This window comes from Desmodus rotundus, chromosome 2 (genome assembly GCF_022682495.2).
Source record: "Desmodus rotundus isolate HL8 chromosome 2, HLdesRot8A.1, whole genome shotgun sequence".
Lineage (NCBI taxonomy): Eukaryota > Metazoa > Chordata > Mammalia > Chiroptera > Phyllostomidae > Desmodus > Desmodus rotundus.
The window spans coordinates 22,991,365-23,010,297 of NC_071388.1; the positions used below are offsets into that span (position 1 = coordinate 22,991,365).

At 40.8% G+C, this 18,933-nt stretch overlaps 1 protein-coding gene and 1 pseudogene across 7 annotated transcripts in view; one reads left to right on the forward strand and one right to left on the reverse strand.

The window, feature by feature from the left end:
* Positions 1–6,513, reverse strand: part of CCNL1 (cyclin L1) — a 30,568-nt gene extending 24,055 nt beyond the window's left edge. For 4 of the 7 annotated variants that reach the window (XR_008426108.2, XR_008426109.2, XM_053918047.2 and 1 more), the window contains exons 1-3: positions 5,932–6,513; positions 5,568–5,642; positions 4,971–5,080 (exon numbers count right to left, since the gene is read on the reverse strand). Coding sequence is in view for 3 of the 7 variants with exons in the window: in XM_053918047.2 (XP_053774022.1) it covers positions 4,971–5,080; positions 5,568–5,642; positions 5,932–6,234 (488 nt within the window). In the remaining 4 variants the exon portion in view is untranslated. The remainder of the gene's footprint in view (positions 1–4,970; positions 5,081–5,567; positions 5,643–5,931) is intronic. The other 3 variants (XR_006655833.3, XR_011650853.1, XM_071220562.1) reach the window with 1 other exon arrangement.
* Positions 6,514–15,290: 8,777 nt separating this feature from the next.
* LOC112309543 (small nucleolar RNA SNORA2/SNORA34 family) lies at positions 15,291–15,400 on the forward strand (annotated as a pseudogene).
* Positions 15,401–18,933: the final 3,533 nt, after the last annotated feature.

Here is an 18,933-nt window from a genome sequence, read left to right on the forward strand (position 1 = left end):
AATCTTGAAATTAAAAACTGGTTTCTTACTTTTATTTGAACTTTAATGTTCAAAAGTGGCTTCTCACTGAGAATTTTGATCAGGACTTGGACTTTCATGTAAAAGCCCATAACATGTTCTCATGTCCTTCATTTGATACATTTTCAGATCCAACCAACAAAAAATACATTTTTGTTAAGATATATATGTATATACACATGGTGTGTATATGTATAGAACATTTAAATACCTTTCCCATACTCAATTCATTTTCAGTCAAAAGATTCAAGAATTTCTGCCCTGGGCAGAACATAGCATCTATTTTTAAGAGTCATTCTAATATTACCCCAACTCACAACTCCTTTTACCGTTCACAGCAATTCAGAAAAATGTAAGCTCATACTTCAAAATCAAAAACCAATTTAAATACATCCACTTGAAGATTAGAACACACAATCTGAAATAAGCTGAATTAACTACTCCTGTACTGACATGTTATCAAAGTACAAATCATTTCCTTATTTTCTCACATTTAAATGAAAACTAGAATGCTTACTAGACTATTTCAAGTTATTCTATTTTTTTATAAAATTATATTAAACAAAAGTTGACAAAATGGAAAATAGTTGTCACTTAGGTTAACAATGCTGAAAATGGCCTTCACTCAGATCAATTCCTATTACAGATACGAAAGGGTGTGAGAAATGAGGCCACCAATTGGAGAGGAGGTTGATTTCTAGTATAGTATCACAATGAACCCATTTTTATCAGGACAATAAGCCAGAAGTTAACTGCTCTTTGGAGGGAAAAATCAAATTTAACTCACATGAGAGCAATAAATGTATATATAAAAACATATCCCAAAGATATTAAGGTTTATGAGTTTTCAGGTTTCATCACAACAGGAAATTTGGAAATAAGTCCACCTCAGACTCTTACTGATGATTAGCTACCCAATGTCCTCCTTCACCAGGTGTTAGTAGAGGAACACCCTTGGTGCACACCACTTTAACTCTTAACCCACTGCAATTCAGACAGCAAAACGGCACCATTAGAATCTGTATAAAAATAAAATCTTATAAAAGCAGTTTTGTCTCATTTTTACCCCATTTACCCCATTAAGACAGAGCAAGCTTGCTTTAAGAGCTGCCTGCAAACTGTTAAAATTCATTTTTCTTGTAATCAACCAGCTACACATTTGAATTACGACTACTACCTGGTGCCCAATCAGGCTTAATTATTCATTAACCCTGCTTAAACGAATTGATATTTTCCATTTACTCGGCCACTATCTTTACTAAACCTTTTTTTGTTTCAACATCCCATTAACATCAAATGATTAAGAAAACCAAACCCATTATCCACGATTAATTCAACTACATACTCAACTTCTTGTTTAGGCCTACTACTAAATGCAGTTTTTGGAATTAACTTTATGAGGGCATAATCTAAGACCTTCATTTGTTCAGAGTAGGTTTCACCTCACAAATCAAGGAAGGCTCAATGAACATGTAATGTACCTTATAAAGATTCTGTAGAAGAAAAACACATTGTCCAGATAAATCAGCAAGAAAAGGTTCAGGAAAACTGCCTAAGTCAAGTGGTTTATTTATATTAACAATGTATCAGTTAGTACTTTCCGTAGCAATAAGCACATTAAATTGAATTAAGGTTTGCTAGAATGTCTTCCTTTCCAATTAGGTATACTTTCCTTTCCAATAAAAGTTTGAAGAGGTGGTGTTTTAAATCTCAACTTAAAAAGAAACCATCTATTTGGAGAGAAAAAATATTCATTATCAACAAACAACCAAACCTGACTCTATCTCCCCAGTTTTTAAGTTTGTCAGATTTTTCAAATTAATTTATATAAAACAACAATCCCAAATTTCAGTCTTAATAGGAAATCTTGGCCTTTGGCCATTGGAAGGTTTATTATCCGGCCCCTAAATCATGGTAAAGGAAAAGTAGGAAAAGCTACTTTTTTCCTTTACCATGATTTAGTTGAAATACACCTTGAAAAAAAAAACATTAGGATTAGGAGGCCAAGACATGGTTAAATTTCACTCATGGAGTATAAAGACTGAGAAAATTTGGAACTAGTTCTTCAAGGAACTATACTAAAATGAGATGAGTCCTTTAGAGGGAGGCAGATTGCTGCTCAATACCCAGAAATTTGCAATGCTACTTTCAAAGGACTTTTTTTTTTTTTAAAGCGGTATCAAACAAACTGAGGGCCACCTTAAGAGGCACCAAAATAAGCTCCAAAGGGAGATTTAACTAAATGACAAGATCACATAAGACTTTTCCAACTTTCACCCGTGATCTATGTACATGGTGAAAATACCTCGCCATGTGTACCAATGAGTGGTTACACCAGTCTGAAAACTTTTCTTCTTCAGAAAAACAAGTCTTACAGTATGAATGTGGGCTCCTTAAAACTACAGAAAACCCTTTATTTGCTGGGAATGTGTTGCATCCCAAAAGCAAGTAATTGGAAACTATTAAAATGGAAAAGTAACCTCCCTTTAAATTCAGCCATTTATTCTTTATTCTGAGCTTAGAAGAATTACCAAACTACCAAAAATACAAAACAAAACAAAGGGGAAATAAGTCGAAAAATCCAAGATGTCGCTTGAGCATTGGTACTAATGTAGGCAGGACAGAACAATAACCTGAACACTAAAAAATGATGCCTCCTTTGCAATTTTCCAAGTTCACACTATAATTTAAAGATTTAAACTACATTAAAATAAGTAACATTAAAATAAACTGGTAAGCCCTGGCCAGAGTTCAGTGAATTTCAGCGTCATCCCAATCAATACACCAAGGTTGTGGGTTTGATCCCTCCCTGGTCAGGGCACATATGACAATCAACTAATGAATGTATAAATAAATGGACAACAAATTGATGTTTCTCTCTCTCCCCCACCTCCTCTCTCTTTTTAAAGTCAATCAGTAAAGAAATTTTTAATAAACTGATGTTGTACCTAACTAAAGTATACTACTACTAATACTTTCTAATGACATTATACAAAGAAAATGCTAAATTACAATTCTAATAACTTGGACAGCAAAGACTAAAGCTTATAACAAGAAACAGGAGTTTTTCTAAATGGTTCAGCAGTGGCCAACCTGTTAGTCCCCGATTCCAGTGACCTATTCTCAGAGCACTGGCTTCTCCTTGGGGATTTTCCATACTTCACTCACTGTTGCCATGACGACAGCTTCATCTCTATGTACCACTCCACATCACCCAGGCTTTGGTAAATGTAGCTGGTCGCTGTATAGTCGGTTGCAAGGGAAAAAAGAGTTGAAGTTAATAACATATACAAGTTACGTGTCTGAGTAAACTTGTTATATGCACAGAAACACTTTTACATCCTGCTTTTTAAAAAGCGGCTTCCATGCAATTAACAACTCCTTTTAAATTTCATGCTAGTCACTTCTAAGATTGAGACAAAAATCAGTCTCTCTGTAATGAACCCCCCAAAAAAGACTGTTAATCAGACACAACTGTCAGGTGAGATGTTTTTAAATCTCAAGGTTTTTACAGTTAAGACCTACTCTAACATCAAGGAAGAATACTCTCTCAGAGAAATTTCAAAGTAGATAATCATTGTAAGTGATAATGTAAGAAGAGTTAGCTCAATGGTTCAAATAGAAAACTACTTCCTTTAAGCAAACACAGAATCCTTTGACTAGAGCTTTTTCATCATTTTGTTTTAAACACCCTAAAGAATCAGCTAGTTACCTAAATAAATTTTAGCTCAGACAACACTAAATACCAAATTGAAATCTTCCCAATTTCCAGGAATTCCTCACCAAGCAGCTAAAAGGTATTTTAAAGTGAAATAAAAAATTAGTCTATCCCTGGATATGGTTAGGATGAGTGAGAAGAGATGGCAGAAAAAAAATATGTAAGAAAACTGAAAAGTGTTGTGACAGCTATCTGAGTAGCAATGTTTCAGGCTTTATAACTAGATTAATCTTTTCAAGGTTACTTTACTATTTGCTTGTCACTGAATAGTTCTATTATGCCAACTTACAGATTCAGCCTATAAAAACCACTCATGTAGGATAGATACTAAATTGGCACTAACCAACACCCAACCCCCAAACAACTTAAAATCCTTTTATAACTTCCTGTCAAACTCAGTACAGATTTGTCTAACGTCATCGTCATCGCAATTACTTAATAAGTGAAAAGAACTAGTCTATACCAACTTCTGCAGCACATACTGTAAGTCACCTGCAGACACAGAGGTGCTGCAACTAGAATTTTTGGTACAGCCTCACTTGAACACGTAAGTCCACATAAAGTATTATGACATAGCCACAACACCTGTAAGACACTATTTTGCTCTCTAAAAAACAGGCCTTATCTAAACGGAACCCAATTGATTATTTTTCTAACCCATTCACTGAGACTGTATCTGACCAAAACAAAATACCTGTTTAATCCCTTTGACTTCAAACTTTATCATCCTGCAGTCCTTTCAGATCCGGTATTATGCGATATATCGTAGTTCAATGTTGAGAGGTACTCTAACAACAGCCAACCTCAATTGATAAAGAGTTAACTGGAACTTCCAAGTAGAGAAACAATCTACACAAAACTTTGCCACAATATGAACTTGAACTGCAGCGTTTAAACTTCCAGCCTTCAGTTTTCCAGAGAGGGGTGGGGAAAAACAACTTACAGAATACACTCACACTTGAGCCAAACGCATTCCCTTGTTTAATCTTAAGCCACAGGACTGCTTCCCAGCACTGTTAGGATTGTCCATAAATGCAACTGCCTCTATAAACTTTAGATAGCTGGTTAATTGTGGTTTCTTTCATTGAGTTATCAGTGTGCTCCTATGTGATTTTCAACACCTAAGTAAGTTTTCCTGTGCATGGGTTTTAACTTGAGAAAAAAGAATGTTTTGATGATTGGTGCACAGTACAGTAGTATCAAGAGATGCTGTGTTCATTAATGCCAATCTTACCTTTTTCCTCTTAACTGGCGTAGGTGGTGAAATACATTAATCACGTCTCTTATTCTTCTAGGCGCTTCTTCGATTTTTGATGCAAGATTAATACAAGCCATGGCAACAATCTGAAAGAATCAATGATCCAATAAAAACAATATTTCAGCACTATCATATGTAGTTAGGAAAAAGTGCCCCTCTCAAAACCCGATGAACTTAAATTTGACTAAGCAACTTTAGCACGCAACTGGAACACCCTTTGGTGAAATAAAATTACAATCGACACTTTCAAACCATAAGCTTACCAGCTATGTAAGTGCTATGACTTATTTTTATTGCTTAATTCCTCAACTCTGAATCCAGAGTCAAGCTGTCTCAAAGGAATTTCTCATTTGGCTAAAAATTCTAATTACTGACTTGAGGTGTCTGGATCCATTTTCTAGTTTCTAAAACAGCACGCAATTCCAAAAGCCCGCACTTCCTGGTGGGTGAAAAGTAGGTACAAAGGCCTAAACTAACCGCTTCCTTTCTGGAAAAGCTGGCTGCTAACACTACCCCCCTCCTTCCTATTTCCGGATGAAGAAATCCTTTTACACCCGCCCCCGCTCTGCTTACCTCGAAACTGTGTTTGACGAAAGACTTGGAGTAGAAAAAACGATGAAACAACACCTGCCCCGTTGCCATCGCCACCTGCAGACAAGAGAAGAACGGAAGCGCAGGGTCAGGCGGGCCCGCACCAGGCGTCGCCGCCATTTTGTGCCGCCACTCGCTCCCCTTCCTTCCCCACCACGAACAGCTAGTGAGCTTCGCCTCCCGCGCTCCCACCCACGGTATGCTCCGGCTCCGGCTGGGACCCGCGGCTGGAAAGCCAGAGGAGACCTTCCACCCTACTGGGACAGGGCGGTATGGAAATACAGTGGAGAAGGGGGTATGGCGGGGAGTAGAGGCGCGCCCGGCGGCCCGGGACCGAAGCACTGACCTGCGGCAGCCGGAGAAGAATGCCAGCGGATTGGATGAGCTCGCAGCCCAGGATGCGTAAGTCCGTCTCGCTGGGCAGATCGAGCCCGTCCTGCATGGACGGGGTGGGTGAGAGCCGCTCCTCCGGAATCAGCGAGTGGTCGATGGTGAGCGAAACTTCCGAGTAGAGGCGGTCTCCGATCAAAATCCCTCCCGATGTAGTTGTAGTCGTGGTCGTCGTCCCGGAGCTGGAGCCGCCCGCGCTCGGGGCGGCCGATGAGGCTGCGGTGGCAGCGGTAGCTGTCGGGTGAGGCCCGGACGCCATGGTCTCAGCGAGCTGCACGCACGCCCAACGCAGCCGGAACCCGGAGCGAAACTAAGCAGCGTCCTCGGCGCGACGGATATTCCCGTGACTGCCGCGTTCTGGACCGCTTCACGCAGCGTACGCTTCCGCTCTGACGTCACCACGCTTTGCCGGCCGGCGCCAACTAGTCCCATCGAGCCTTGCCGCCGCCCACGGTGCCTCCTCTGGTAGTGTTGGGAGCTGTAGCTGGTGTGTGGGACCCTCGGGTGACCTGGTGACCTGCTGGGGCCCCAGAGTGGTCTAGGAGGCCCTAAGATCTTTTTAGCTAAAATAGACCCAAGCCGCTTTGTAATATTTTTTAGTCACAAGAATAATCAGGGAGTTTTACGAGGTAACTTCTCCCGATGTTAAGAGTTGGCAAAATTTGCTGTAACCCCTGCGCGATTTTGTTAATTTGTCTAGAATGTGTATCCTTTTGCTCCCTTCTTTCGCCCTCTCCTAACTTTTCGAATTTAGGAGGCGCAGGTTCAATGTGTGCACAGGGAAGCCCAGGGCTGACCTTCGCCCCCTTTGACGGGTGTAAGCAGTAACCCTGCTGCCGTGTATGGACGGACGAACTTGTAACTTAAAGTGACCCACTCGGAATCTGGAAAGGACTGTTTCACTGTATTTTTAGAGAACAGGAATGTTCTCTAAAAATCTTGTGGATGAGCGTTTTCTAACAAGGGCAAGATCTAATGAGTGGGAGGACGGTTCTCACTGCTTGGCTTGCAACACTGACAGTGCCAGAGTTTCCAGTAATCTGGAAAATCCCTAGTTTCTAAAAATAGCTTTAGGATAAGAACCTTACAGAGGTAATCTGATTATGCCCAAGAGTCGTGGTTAGTGCAAATAGGAGAAATCGATCTGATTTACATTTTTCCCTGTGATATTAGCTACCAATTCCCAAAATTTCCTGAAATGTGAAGTAAAAACAATGATACTGACTGAAACTACTGGAGTCCACAGTTAGAGAAAAAAGACTTCAACTATCTTGGTTTACTTTAACCATCTTTCTATCCCACCCTTGAGTTTCTTAGAGATTGTCCGGTGATGAGATGCCCCATTACTTTTCTATTACATAGTTCCTTTGTAAGGCTTAATTTGTTTAATTCTGAAAAGAGCATTGAAACTTTGATCTGTGGGGTAAAGGGAGTTTGAATACATTTCTTTTTGGGCAGTGATGTCACTGAGACAGGGTAGTAAGCTAGGAAGATTCTTTGGTCAGTGGCATGGGGAAAATGAAACAGACAGTAAACAAACTGACCCAGCAATTTACCACCAGATACAGAAGGTACCCTCCCTGGAGATAACGTCTAGGCCTCAGGTGTATGTCAGCTGCAGGCCCAGAAAAGCGGCAAAACCAGGTGGGCGATGCCAAGGCCAGCTGCAATGACTAATGACCCCCTGCCCTGGCATTGACTAATAAGTGACGACCATGACCCTGAAAGTTCACACCTGGAAAAGCTGATGAATGTTCTATTGAGATCTCCCCCTAAGACCTCCCAGACTTTAAAAACTGTCAAAACGAAGGCCCCAGCGCATGCCGTCCTTCCCAGAAGCACACTGCTCCTTTCCCTTTCCCCTCTCCCCCCACAGGCTGCACACATTCCCTGGAGACTTGGAACCAGGTGAGCAATGGGCGGCAGCAGCTTTTCCTTGGCTAACCCCCTGAACCTGTCTCCAAGGCACTCTTTCCACTGACTTCTCCATGAGCCAAAGCAGCCCCACCTAGGCCCTCTCCTGTTGCTTCTTTTTTAAAAAAATTTGTATTTATTTGTATTTATTCACTTTACTGAGAGAAACATCGGTTTGTTTTTCCTATTATTTATGCATTCACTGGTTGCTTTCTGTATGCCCCCTGACCAGGGATTGAGCCTGCAACCGTGGAGTGTCTGGATGATGCTCTAACTAGCTGAGATACCTGGCCACGTCATCCTGTTTCTTCTCTCCTCTGACTTCCCAGTGAGCCAAAACAGCCCTGCCTTGGCCCCCACCTGCTTCTTCTATCCTAGGCCCTTCATGTTTCACTGTCCCCAGCTGTAATAAATACACTTTCCACATCACCTGGACTCATGTGAAATCTTTCTTGTACAACGTCAAGAACCTACACACTACCAGCCAGCTCTAGGCAGACCGACTCAGGGCCAGGTCCCCTTTCCACAAACATCACTAAGGCAAAACATACTCAAAAACTTCACTTTTGAAAAGCATTAAATCTACCCTATTTAGTAAAGACTGACATCAGTAGTTCTGATCCCTGGCTGCCCATTAGAATTTCTGAGGAGTCTTTAAAGCATACCGATGGCTGAGCCTTACCTAAAGAGGCTGATGGGACTGATTTGGGGTGGGCCCCAGCTGGTGATTTTGTCCATCCTCCAGTGATCCCAGGGTTCATCCAGGGCTGAGAAACATTACTTCCAGAGAGTGTAATTTTGGTACTAGCCAAAGCACTTAATCTCTGCATGTCACTTCCTTCCTCTTTCTCCTAGGCTGCTGCTGAGGAAATGTCCATCCCCAATATTCAGAAGAGATTTAAAATACTATAACAACTGTTGAAATCTTTAAAGACCAATTGATAATATGCTTTTTTCCTGGTTCTGATAAACTGCTTTGGTTGTATAAGATAGTATCCTTGGAGAAAGCTGGGTGAATGGTACACAGGAACTCTGTGCTACTTTTGTGACTTCTTGTGAGTCTTTAATTATTTTAAAATAAGTAAAAAAAAAATGCTTTTTTTCTTTTTAAAATGTATTGATCGATTTTAGAGAAGAGTGGGAAGAGAGAAACATCGATTTATTGTTGCGCTTATTTATGCATTCATTGGTTGCTTCTTGTATGTGCCCTGACCAGGGATCAAACCCGTGACCTTGGTGCATCTAGACGATGCTCTGACCAACTGAGCCACCCAGCCAAGGCCAAAAAACTAATAGTTAATATGCTTCATTGAACACTGAGTTTCATTGAAATCACTGCCTATATTTGTAAAGGTTTGAGAGTAATTTAACTTATTTTTAAGACTATTTTAATGGAAAATTTCTCCTGTTTAGAGGGTCGTCCACCATGACTCTCCAATAAATTGACTTTGGTGATGTCTTGATATATAATATATTTTTACCTTTTAGGTCCATAGTTAATCCCCAAAAGCTCACAGAGTGAATTTCTAGAAAGGGGAGAGGTTGTTTTCCTCCACCTCCAGTGTCTGGCAATCATTTTAGAAGAGCAGAACCACCTAGACTATTATACAAGTTTGTGTCCATTCCTGACTCCCTTCTGAGTGCACCCCAAATTATATCCAATAGATAGGACTCTTTTCACTGTTTCTCCTTTCAGCTTCAACATACGTGGTGGAGGAGGTAAAAAAAACATTTTGTTTGATGAGTTAGTGCTAAGCATTAACTGTTACTTCTAATTTGAATATCTTTAAAAAAAAAAAAACCTATGACTAATCCAGAGGATGGGAAGCAATGGGTGTAGTGGCTCCACTTCACAAGGTTGCTTAAGTACAGGGGTTAAATTTTTTTGTGTTACTGTATCTCATCCTTTTCAGGCTTAAATTTTTTTTTAAAGAAAATCATTCTTTGGAAGAGTCATTACATTGTCTCTAAGTTATGAAGGAAGTTGTTTTTCCATGTACCTACTTCTAAACATCAACTTTAAAATGGGGAAATAAATACCAAGACCTATTCAGAGTTACAAAGGATCCAAAACTGGTAAGAGTTAAGCATATATTTTAATTTTATAAAAACATTAGTAGAAATGAGTTCAGGCAAGTGAGACTCTTCCAGTAAGAAGGTGAGTGATTGAATTCTTTGTCACTCAAAGAAAAAGTGAAATGATCAGTCTATGTTTTATATAGTCTTTCTCAACAAACAGGTCCTGCTAATAGGCCCTTAGTTGACCCAAGTCTAAAAGGAAATCAGTGATGACAGCTAAAGTTGTGTTTCTACTATTTTAAGACCTGCAGGCTTCAGATAATGGCTCAAGAGGCAAACAGAATTATCAGTGACCTCACTGGGACTACTAAAGAATCAGATTCCTGATGTTTAAATCAATTCTCACTCCATTAGTCTCTGTAGCCTCTCTGGAAAGCATGTTTAACATTACTTAAACTTTCAGATTAAGTAAACTCACAATCAATATAATTTCATTAATTTCTTAGCAATCAGTTATTCATCAGTAGACCAGCAGCATTTAATAACACCATAAACTTGACTAAGGGCAATGAAGTGTAAGTCCTCAAATTAATAAAGAGAATGACACACACAAAGGTGAACGTCAAGGTGACTGGTGGTAAGTGCAAAAGAACAGGTAGAAAGGGATAAGTCGTCATGGTTAATGTCATCGGGGAGAGTTTACAGCCCTGAGAAACTGCTAGTCTGTTTACAGCAGAAATCATACAGTAGCTGACTTTTTCATGAACTATTCATGTGGTTACATGACTTTTTTTTTCATGTCCTTTGGCAGTTATTATGACATCACATTCTGGTCTGATTCCTCTTGTCATTAGAACTAGTCATTCTAAAAATGATTACATGTAATTAGTACTTGGCATATACTGCTTGGAAAAGTCACATGATTGCACTGGCCTGGGCATCCTGCTGCTGGCTCTGCTGAGAGCTAGTTCTGAGACTGGAAACAACCAGTTTCACCATTTCTCGAAGTGAGGGAGTCTTACTCGACCCCTCGTGGGTCTAAAATTCTTGGATTCTGGTCAGCCAGATATCTTGAATCTTTGGTTCTTATTTCTTCTTTATTCTATTTTAGTTACCAAGGGAATTTTTCTTGAATCTGTCTGTTCTGTCTGTTCTGCCACATCTGCTATTACCTCATGCCTGGGCTGTTGCAGTAGTTTCCTAAATGATCTTGCTTCCCTTCTCTCCCATCCCTCCCTCATTTGGGGAAACCCATAAATACTGAAATATCAATTTCTTTACCTCACTCAAATTAAAAACTCTGGAGATAAAAGATAAAGCTCAAACACCTATTGACAGTTGAGGCTTTCCACAATCCAGATTTACCTTGTCATCCTTTTCCTTATTTCATTACCACCTTGCCTTATCCTGCTCCCTCCCCCTCAGGTGTCTGCCTGAACCAAGACCAGCCAGACCTGTCTCCTCACTAGCATGCCATTTACTTCCGGACTTCCCCTCATTCTATGTCTCAAGCCTGCAACGTTCTTCTACTCTCTACTAATCAAATCCTACCATTTTTTGAGATCCAGATGAAGTTCTACCTCTTTCCAGAAGCCTTCCCCACCCAATCTAGCTTTCATTATTTTCCCTCACCTTTGGATTTTCTCAGAGTGCTTATGACTTCTAGTATACATTTTGACACATGATTCCATACTATTATGCATTGTTATTTAAGCACTTCTTGGGTGTGTCTTGACTTTTTAAAAACAGTATCATTTTTTGTGTCTGTTCTCCCCAGAATCTGGTAGACACTATGTATATGGTACTTAATCAAAACTTGTGCACTGAATTGCATGTTTTTCTCCTCTCGTCTTGCATAGGCAGCCTGGTGTTGCCTTTTCCTTTCTGTCCAGGAGCCAGTTCATCCTGTGTCTGTCCTACCACCACAGCCCTCTCTCCCTAATAGAGAGCTCCAGGTCCCCATTTAGCCTGTTCTCTTTGCAGCACTCCGTAGCAGATCAGCCATGTATCCATTTCTGCACTATTCTGTATCCTTCTTACAGTGGGTTAATTTAAGTAAATAGCCCACAATGTCTGTTTTGTAGAACAGGAGGTCTGTGGGAATTGCTACTAAGTAGAGAGTTGTAGGGGAATGGGAGTTCACAAAAAGCCATACCATGAAGTAGTTGGGTGTCTAAATGTGGATGTAGGCTCTAGGACAGTTTTTGGAGGTGTGTCCAGAAATTGGGCATGTGTGACTAAGAGTTAAGACCAGTGTCAATTTAGTAAGCTAAACTATAAAACCAACAAAACCACAGGTTTGCTTTGGAAACTAGCTTAAAGTTAGTATCTATTCCCCTCTTCTTTCTCATAGAAGGAGACTAAAGTCCAAAGAGGAGGCTGCAAATAGTAGATACTCAATATTAGCTGATTGCAAATGATCCAGTCAAGCCAGTCCTTGGATGGATTCATTCTCTACGATATTGAATATCAGAAATTAACCAACTAGTTTGAGAAGAGAACAGTGGAGAACTACACATAATAAAAGGTAAAAGCCCCAATCTTTCATCAAAATGATCTAATTACCTTCCCCAGAGGTAATAGCATGATGTCCATCCTTCAGATATACACTTATCTCTATATAATATATACAAATTATTAATTTCATATAAAGGGAGCGCCCTATACATATCCAACATGGTGTAGAATGGTACTTTTATAAAATCCAATAAAGATAAATTGTTGCTGAAATGAAAATGTCAAATACATTGCAAATGCAAGCCTAAATTGCTTAGTATTAGATTTAACAAAGTTATAGTGTCAAATTGCCATAACAATTTCTCGATATTTACTCTCAATCTCTGTACTTACCTCACTGAGGACCCATAACAAACAGTTCAGAGTTGGGAGCTAGTCTGTGGGCCACTCTGAGTGGTATTACTCCTAGAATTTTTTTATAATGATCATATATTAGTTGTACAACTGCAATTATTTTTTTAAATTTCCAATTCACTGATGATAATAGAAATAGATTCAAGGTTCAAAAGTGGTTTCTAGGATGGGTTAATTTACAAGCAAGCAAACAAGGTGGCAAAAAGGAGGTGATAATGTGATCTGGGTTTTAAAGGCTCTGCAGGCGTTTGTCAGAAGATGTGGAAGGGCACTTTAGGCATGTGGAAACAGGAGCCAGGGCAGGGAAGACAGCTGTTGTTTTAGCTTGCTCAGTATTCCATCGCCCTCCGGGTTTACCTTGGTGACCCTTAACTTCCCTATTCTCTGTGTAGGTGGTTTGGGCGGGGCTGACCTCTTCCCCAGCTCAGGAACTAATCAGCACCTCCCATCCCCCTTCACTTCCTTCCAGTGATTAATTAGTTCAGAAGGGCAATCAAGTCCAGGACTTTTGCTGGAACCTTGGCCAGGGGTAGGGAAGTGCTTGCTGCCGCCGTAATTACTGAGTGGAGGATGTAAGCTCTGGGTTACACACTGCCCTCTTAACACTGGAGGAGAGGAGCGGTTTGAGAAGGGAGCCAGGAGAGAAGAAAAGCAGAGACCAGAGATGGAAACCCTGTCCGGTGACTTCATTTATGGCCCTGCATGTGGCCACACCCTACATTCTATCCCTGGGATTTTCAGTTTCATAAACAAATACAGGATTGGTCAAAAAGTTCATTTCGTTCTCTCCATAAAATGGCCCTAGTAGTGCTTAGATGTCTTTAACTGCATTCAAAACATTTTTTTAGATTGTATTGTGACACTCGTCATATCAGCATGCATTTTTAAAAAGTATCAAAATTGGTGAATTTTTGTGCAGCCATTTTAATATTAAAAATGGAAAAAGCATGTTCAGCGTATTATACTCTATTATTTCAAGAAAGGTAAAAATGCAACTAGCCACATAAAAAGATTTGGGCAGTGTGTGGAACAGGTGCTGTGACTGACCAAACATGTCAGAAGTGGTTTGAGAAGTTTCGTGCAGGAGATTTCTGCTGGACAACGATGCTTCACAGTCAGGTAGACCAGTTGCAGTTGATAGGGATCAAATCGAGACATTAATCGAGAACAATCAATGTTATACCACGCAGACTGCCAACATACTCAAAATATCCAAATCAAATAAAGTTATTGGTGAAATGAAAAATGTGATTTTTATTTTATGGAAAAAACTAAATGAAATTTTTTGGCAAACCCAATAACTTCCTGTTTATTCATTTACTCTTAAACCCACTTAACTGAAAGACTTACATAAGGAATATTATGATGTGATAAAATATTGAGTGTGCAATGAGGCTGTAGAAGTGGGCAGGGGCTAGAATATGAACGGCTGAGAAACAGGCCCTCATTTCTGGAGGCTCCCAGGAGCTCTGGAGGGTGTAAAGCAATGATTACCTCAACAAAAAAATCAAGAGCTATAAATCAGAAACTCTAATATTAAGAACATTAACTTCCTCAGGCTTTTCTAGTGGTTTCATTTTTGTTATTCTTTGTTTCCCTCTAGGCAATTAAAAGTAGAAAGATGAGCAGGTTCCTGAAAATAACATTTAAAAAAATGATTCCATTTTCCTTTTAAGGATTCAAAGTTAACTTCATTTAGAATAATGAAGAGCTGACCCTGCTTAGTACTCTTTTCATTTACAATAAAAATTCAATGCAAGCAGATTTTCAGTGCAGAAACGGAAGGAATAGTAAGAATCAGCTTTTCTGAAGCTCCCTACACATTTAATTAGTTTTCTCAGTGGGAACAGGAAGTAACTCAGGGAATCTTAGGATCACATTAGCCATTTTGAACATTATGAAACAAAGTCCCTGCATAGAGTTGTCATGTCTCTTCAATCTACAACAATTCTCTAGGGTTTTTGTCTTTTATGATATTTTTCATGATTTCTGGCCAACTGTTTGGCAGCATGTTCCCTAATTTGGATTTGTCTGGTTGTGTCATTACAATTAGATTCAGTTTAAACATTTTTAGGAATACTCCATGGACGATGTTTTATCCTTCTCCAACCTTCAAGGGGCACATGATGTCCAATTATTGTCCAATTTTTGGTAAATTTTGATTATTTGGTTACTGTGGGGCCCACCAGATTTATCTATTGTAAAGCTCCCTTTACCCCTCTAACTAATAAGTAATCTGTGGGATGACTTTGACAATAAATAGCTTTTTTTCTTTTTTAAAGATTTTAGTTATTTTTAGAGAGAGAGGGGAGGGGAGGGAGGGAGAGAGAGAGGGAGAGAAACATTGATGTGTGAGCCATTGCCTCTCCTAAGCACACAACTGGGGACCTGGCCCAGCATCTTACACACATTGTTTCAAAGAAGAAAAATCGTTCATAATGAATGTCCACAGAGAAGGGAGGAGGTGTTTAAACAAACCTCGAGGTCGGTATCCACTAAACAGTGTCATGCTAGGTGTTAAAATGAAAGTGATAGGAGCCTAAAGAAAAGTCTTTTGGTGGTCTGTTGGCCATTTCAGAACTTAGGAAATGTAATGGTCAATCCATTAGAAAGAAACATCTGAAAAGAAGAAAAAAAAGACCAAAGTGATGAAGATGGACCTGCAAACAGAGTACGTCAAATGCTAAAACAAAGGGCAAAATATCACAGGAGAATTCAGGAGAGTCACAAAAACCACACTAAATGTTAGGAAAGGGAAGTTGAGAGATATGAAATGACCTGACCAAGATTTTGGAGCAGCAGGGGTGAGATCAGGACTCTTTCTGATGCCCAGTCCAGTATTCCTTCCATGACAGTATGGAAAGGCAATGCTGGTTCTCCAGGATACAGTGTAACATCTGTCACTGGTGGAAACAATCCATAGTATCTCACTATGTCTCTAAAAGAACAAACTTTTCCAGCCCCACCATAAGGTACTTTAGAGGAAATTTTACTTGGATTGATTTAAACTATGTACATTGTGACATTAAACTCACTGGAGATCCAATCTAGTCACTTTTGCCCCAGGGAAAGGTGTCCTCACAGTGCTGGTGACACACACTACATAACCGGATATTACTCATCTGCCACACCTTAAAGCTACCCCGGGACAAGATTTTCTATTCACAAATACAGAAACATTCCAGAGGTATCTTAACTCCTACTTCCCGAGAGTAACCTACTTGCAGGATACTAATCCCTTTATAGTGTACAATGTTTTTGTATGCCTCACCTGAGTCTCAAAAACAGTCCAGTTTCTCCTTAAGTAAGAGGTGTCAGCTGGATTACTAATTTTTTTGCCTTTAGATTTAGTATCTAGTGTATACCTAATTTTCAGAGTAGAAAAATAAGGCGAACAGCCCTACATCTAATATAAATTCAGTTTATATTCATTGTGTCCTAGCGGGACTATCACAGCTTCAAAATTAAAAGCTGGGTCTGCAGGTGAGCTATTTGGGGCATCATTTGGGTGAATCGTGATTTCTTTTGATCTGTTGACACTTGAAGCCCAACCTGGTTTCTTCCCTGGGCCGAGCAAATTCAGGGAGAAATGAATGGTTGCAGGGAAGACAAAAGCTGGAGAAGCTGAGTTTTACCCTCTCGGTAGTTTCAGAAACTACTTTTAAATGTTAAGGCCGCAGTGTCTTTGGTATTTTGTTCGCCCCGCACCTTCTCAATAACTCACCTCGTGAACATTGTGCTTGCTTTGTGCGGTTTAGTTAAACAGGTATTATGACATTTACAACTTTTACATAAGGACTCTGGCGAGACCTCAGTCACCCAAGCCGCCACAGGGCCATCACAGATTCAGAGGCAGGCTTCCCCGAAGGCTAGCCACACTGCGGGGGGAGTGACTGCGGGGGCTGGTCAGCGGGGGAGTCCTTTTCCCCTTTCAACCACCTCGCCGGCGACAGGCTGGCGCCCACACCCAGTCAAAGTCACCTGCGTGTACTCCCCAGGCCCGGGTGACCCCGCCAAGCCCCACGAAACTGGGCCGGGGGGCAATGACCTTCCTCTCTGCCAGAGAACGTCGGCCAGAGGCGGCTGGGAAGCCCTGGTCTGTAGGGGTCGAAATGATTGCGCAATGGCCAAAAGGGAGGAGCACCGAGTCTTCGACATTTCCGGAAAGCCTCGAGCCTACCAGGACGCAGGGGCTGCCGGGAAGAGCCGCTCACAAGCCAGAGGAGCTGCCAGTCAAGGCCATTCGCGCACGCGCAGTGCGCTGGCCGGCTAGTGGCTGAGGTCGAGCGGCTCCCTCCGCCAGCGGCCGGATCTACCTCGCGGGCTTTCTCGGTCTCCGACCCACAGACTTGGCGCCGCCGGTGACGTTGCCAGCTCACTCCCTCTGTCCCGCGGTGCCAGCCTCTGTGACATCACAACGGGACCCTCCCACCTAGTCCCGCTCTGATACTTATCATGGGGCGGACAGGATGGGCGAGTTTTCTGCCTCCTGGCTGTCTAAACGTCCTTTGTAAAGGAAACGCCTTTTTGTAATTTCCTAAGACTTAAACTGAAGGCTTTGAACTCTGCCCATTTCCAAATAAGGGTGAAAACGAGGGCAACCCTCCCCTAGCTCATTTCCTTCCAAGCTGAGAGTTTTGTTCAAAGTACATTGCAAAATGTGTCATTACTCAGTATTATTTGAAAGCTTGTGCTTGTTTTTATGTGTTCTCTTAGTGTGCAAACTGGAAGAGCGGCATCCATAAAATGGCAACTTTGTATGTGAAGGCTGGGATAAGCAGTATCTACTCTGGCTCCACGAAATTAATGTAATTTTTAATTTAATTTAAATGTAGTTTTTGTTTGAATTGTCCAGGAGAGGCGTCTTGAAAGGATGCCTATTGAAAGCACTTAAAGAGCTTCGAGGAGCGATCGTTTTTTAAGCTATTTCAAGCCCAGATGAAAATCAAGGTGTATTAGAAATAAGAATTACACTAACAAAGGGCGAAGGTTTTGTTTACGCTTTACAGATAATGAAATAGTTTCAAAGATTGCTGTGACTTGCCCAAGAGGGGTGGAGCGCAGGCCACCCCATCCCCCTTGCCAGTGCTTCAGCCGGGCGAGCTTGACTAAGGCGGTCTTTGGAGCAGGCTGGGCCTGGGCCTGGGCCTGGGCATGTGTTGCTCCCGTCCTGGTTCCTCCCTCCCTTCCCCTCCGCTCCCCATTTCCGTGATTTTGGTTCCCTTCCTGAGTTCTCTACTTGTCGTGCCTGCCCCTCCCCCTTACTTTATCTGTTTCTTTAACTTTGTGTTTTCTTGATAGTTGAACCAGTCGAAACTTCCTTTCCTTTAAATGTCTCTCCCACAAATGACCATAAAGGGAAATAGAGTAATTTTAAAAGTTTATTTTCCATAATAGTTTTTGTTTTTTGTTTTTTTTAAGGTTTGTTGGGAGGGGGTGTTCATAGTGATAGATACAAAATTTCCTCTAGTGAAAGCTGCTTTCTGCTTACATAGTTGCTCAGTGAAAGCACGTGTGTGTGTGCGTGTGTGTGTGTGTGTGTGTGTGTGAGTGAATAGTGAAGATAAGGAGAGGTAGAAGAGTGTGTGGTGAACTGTTTAGAATGGAAAAAATATTTATAAACTCTGATGCAAAACAATTCAAAATAACAGCATAGCTGTTGGTTCTATAAAACTCAAGAACCTACATCATTTCCTCAGATGATATTGGTCTTTCATGCAATAAATCTGGAGCTGCAACAAGAAGTAATTGCAGGGATTCTATCTGTGAAATAATAAAATATCAGTGTTTCCAAGCTATAAAGCTACCCCGTAAGCTTCTCAATGTGGTGGCACCGGTTGCCAGTTCTGCCACTGGATGTTATTCTTGTTGCACTTGGGGACATAAAGCACAGAACATAAGTCAGTTGCCTAACAGAAACCTCCAAGGAGGCAGAGATTCTGCTTCTATTTCCAATTCCCCAGTGTCTGAGTGAACATGTTTAGTAATAATAAGTTAATGTCTAATTTTAAATGGATAACAGAATTCACTAAAACATACTAATACCAACTGACCGAAGTATGCTCTCTTTACACCACTTCATCCCTTTTGTGTTTCTTATGCTGCTTGGTAAACAGTAACTTGCAGAAATTGACTTGGAATATGTTTGGTATTT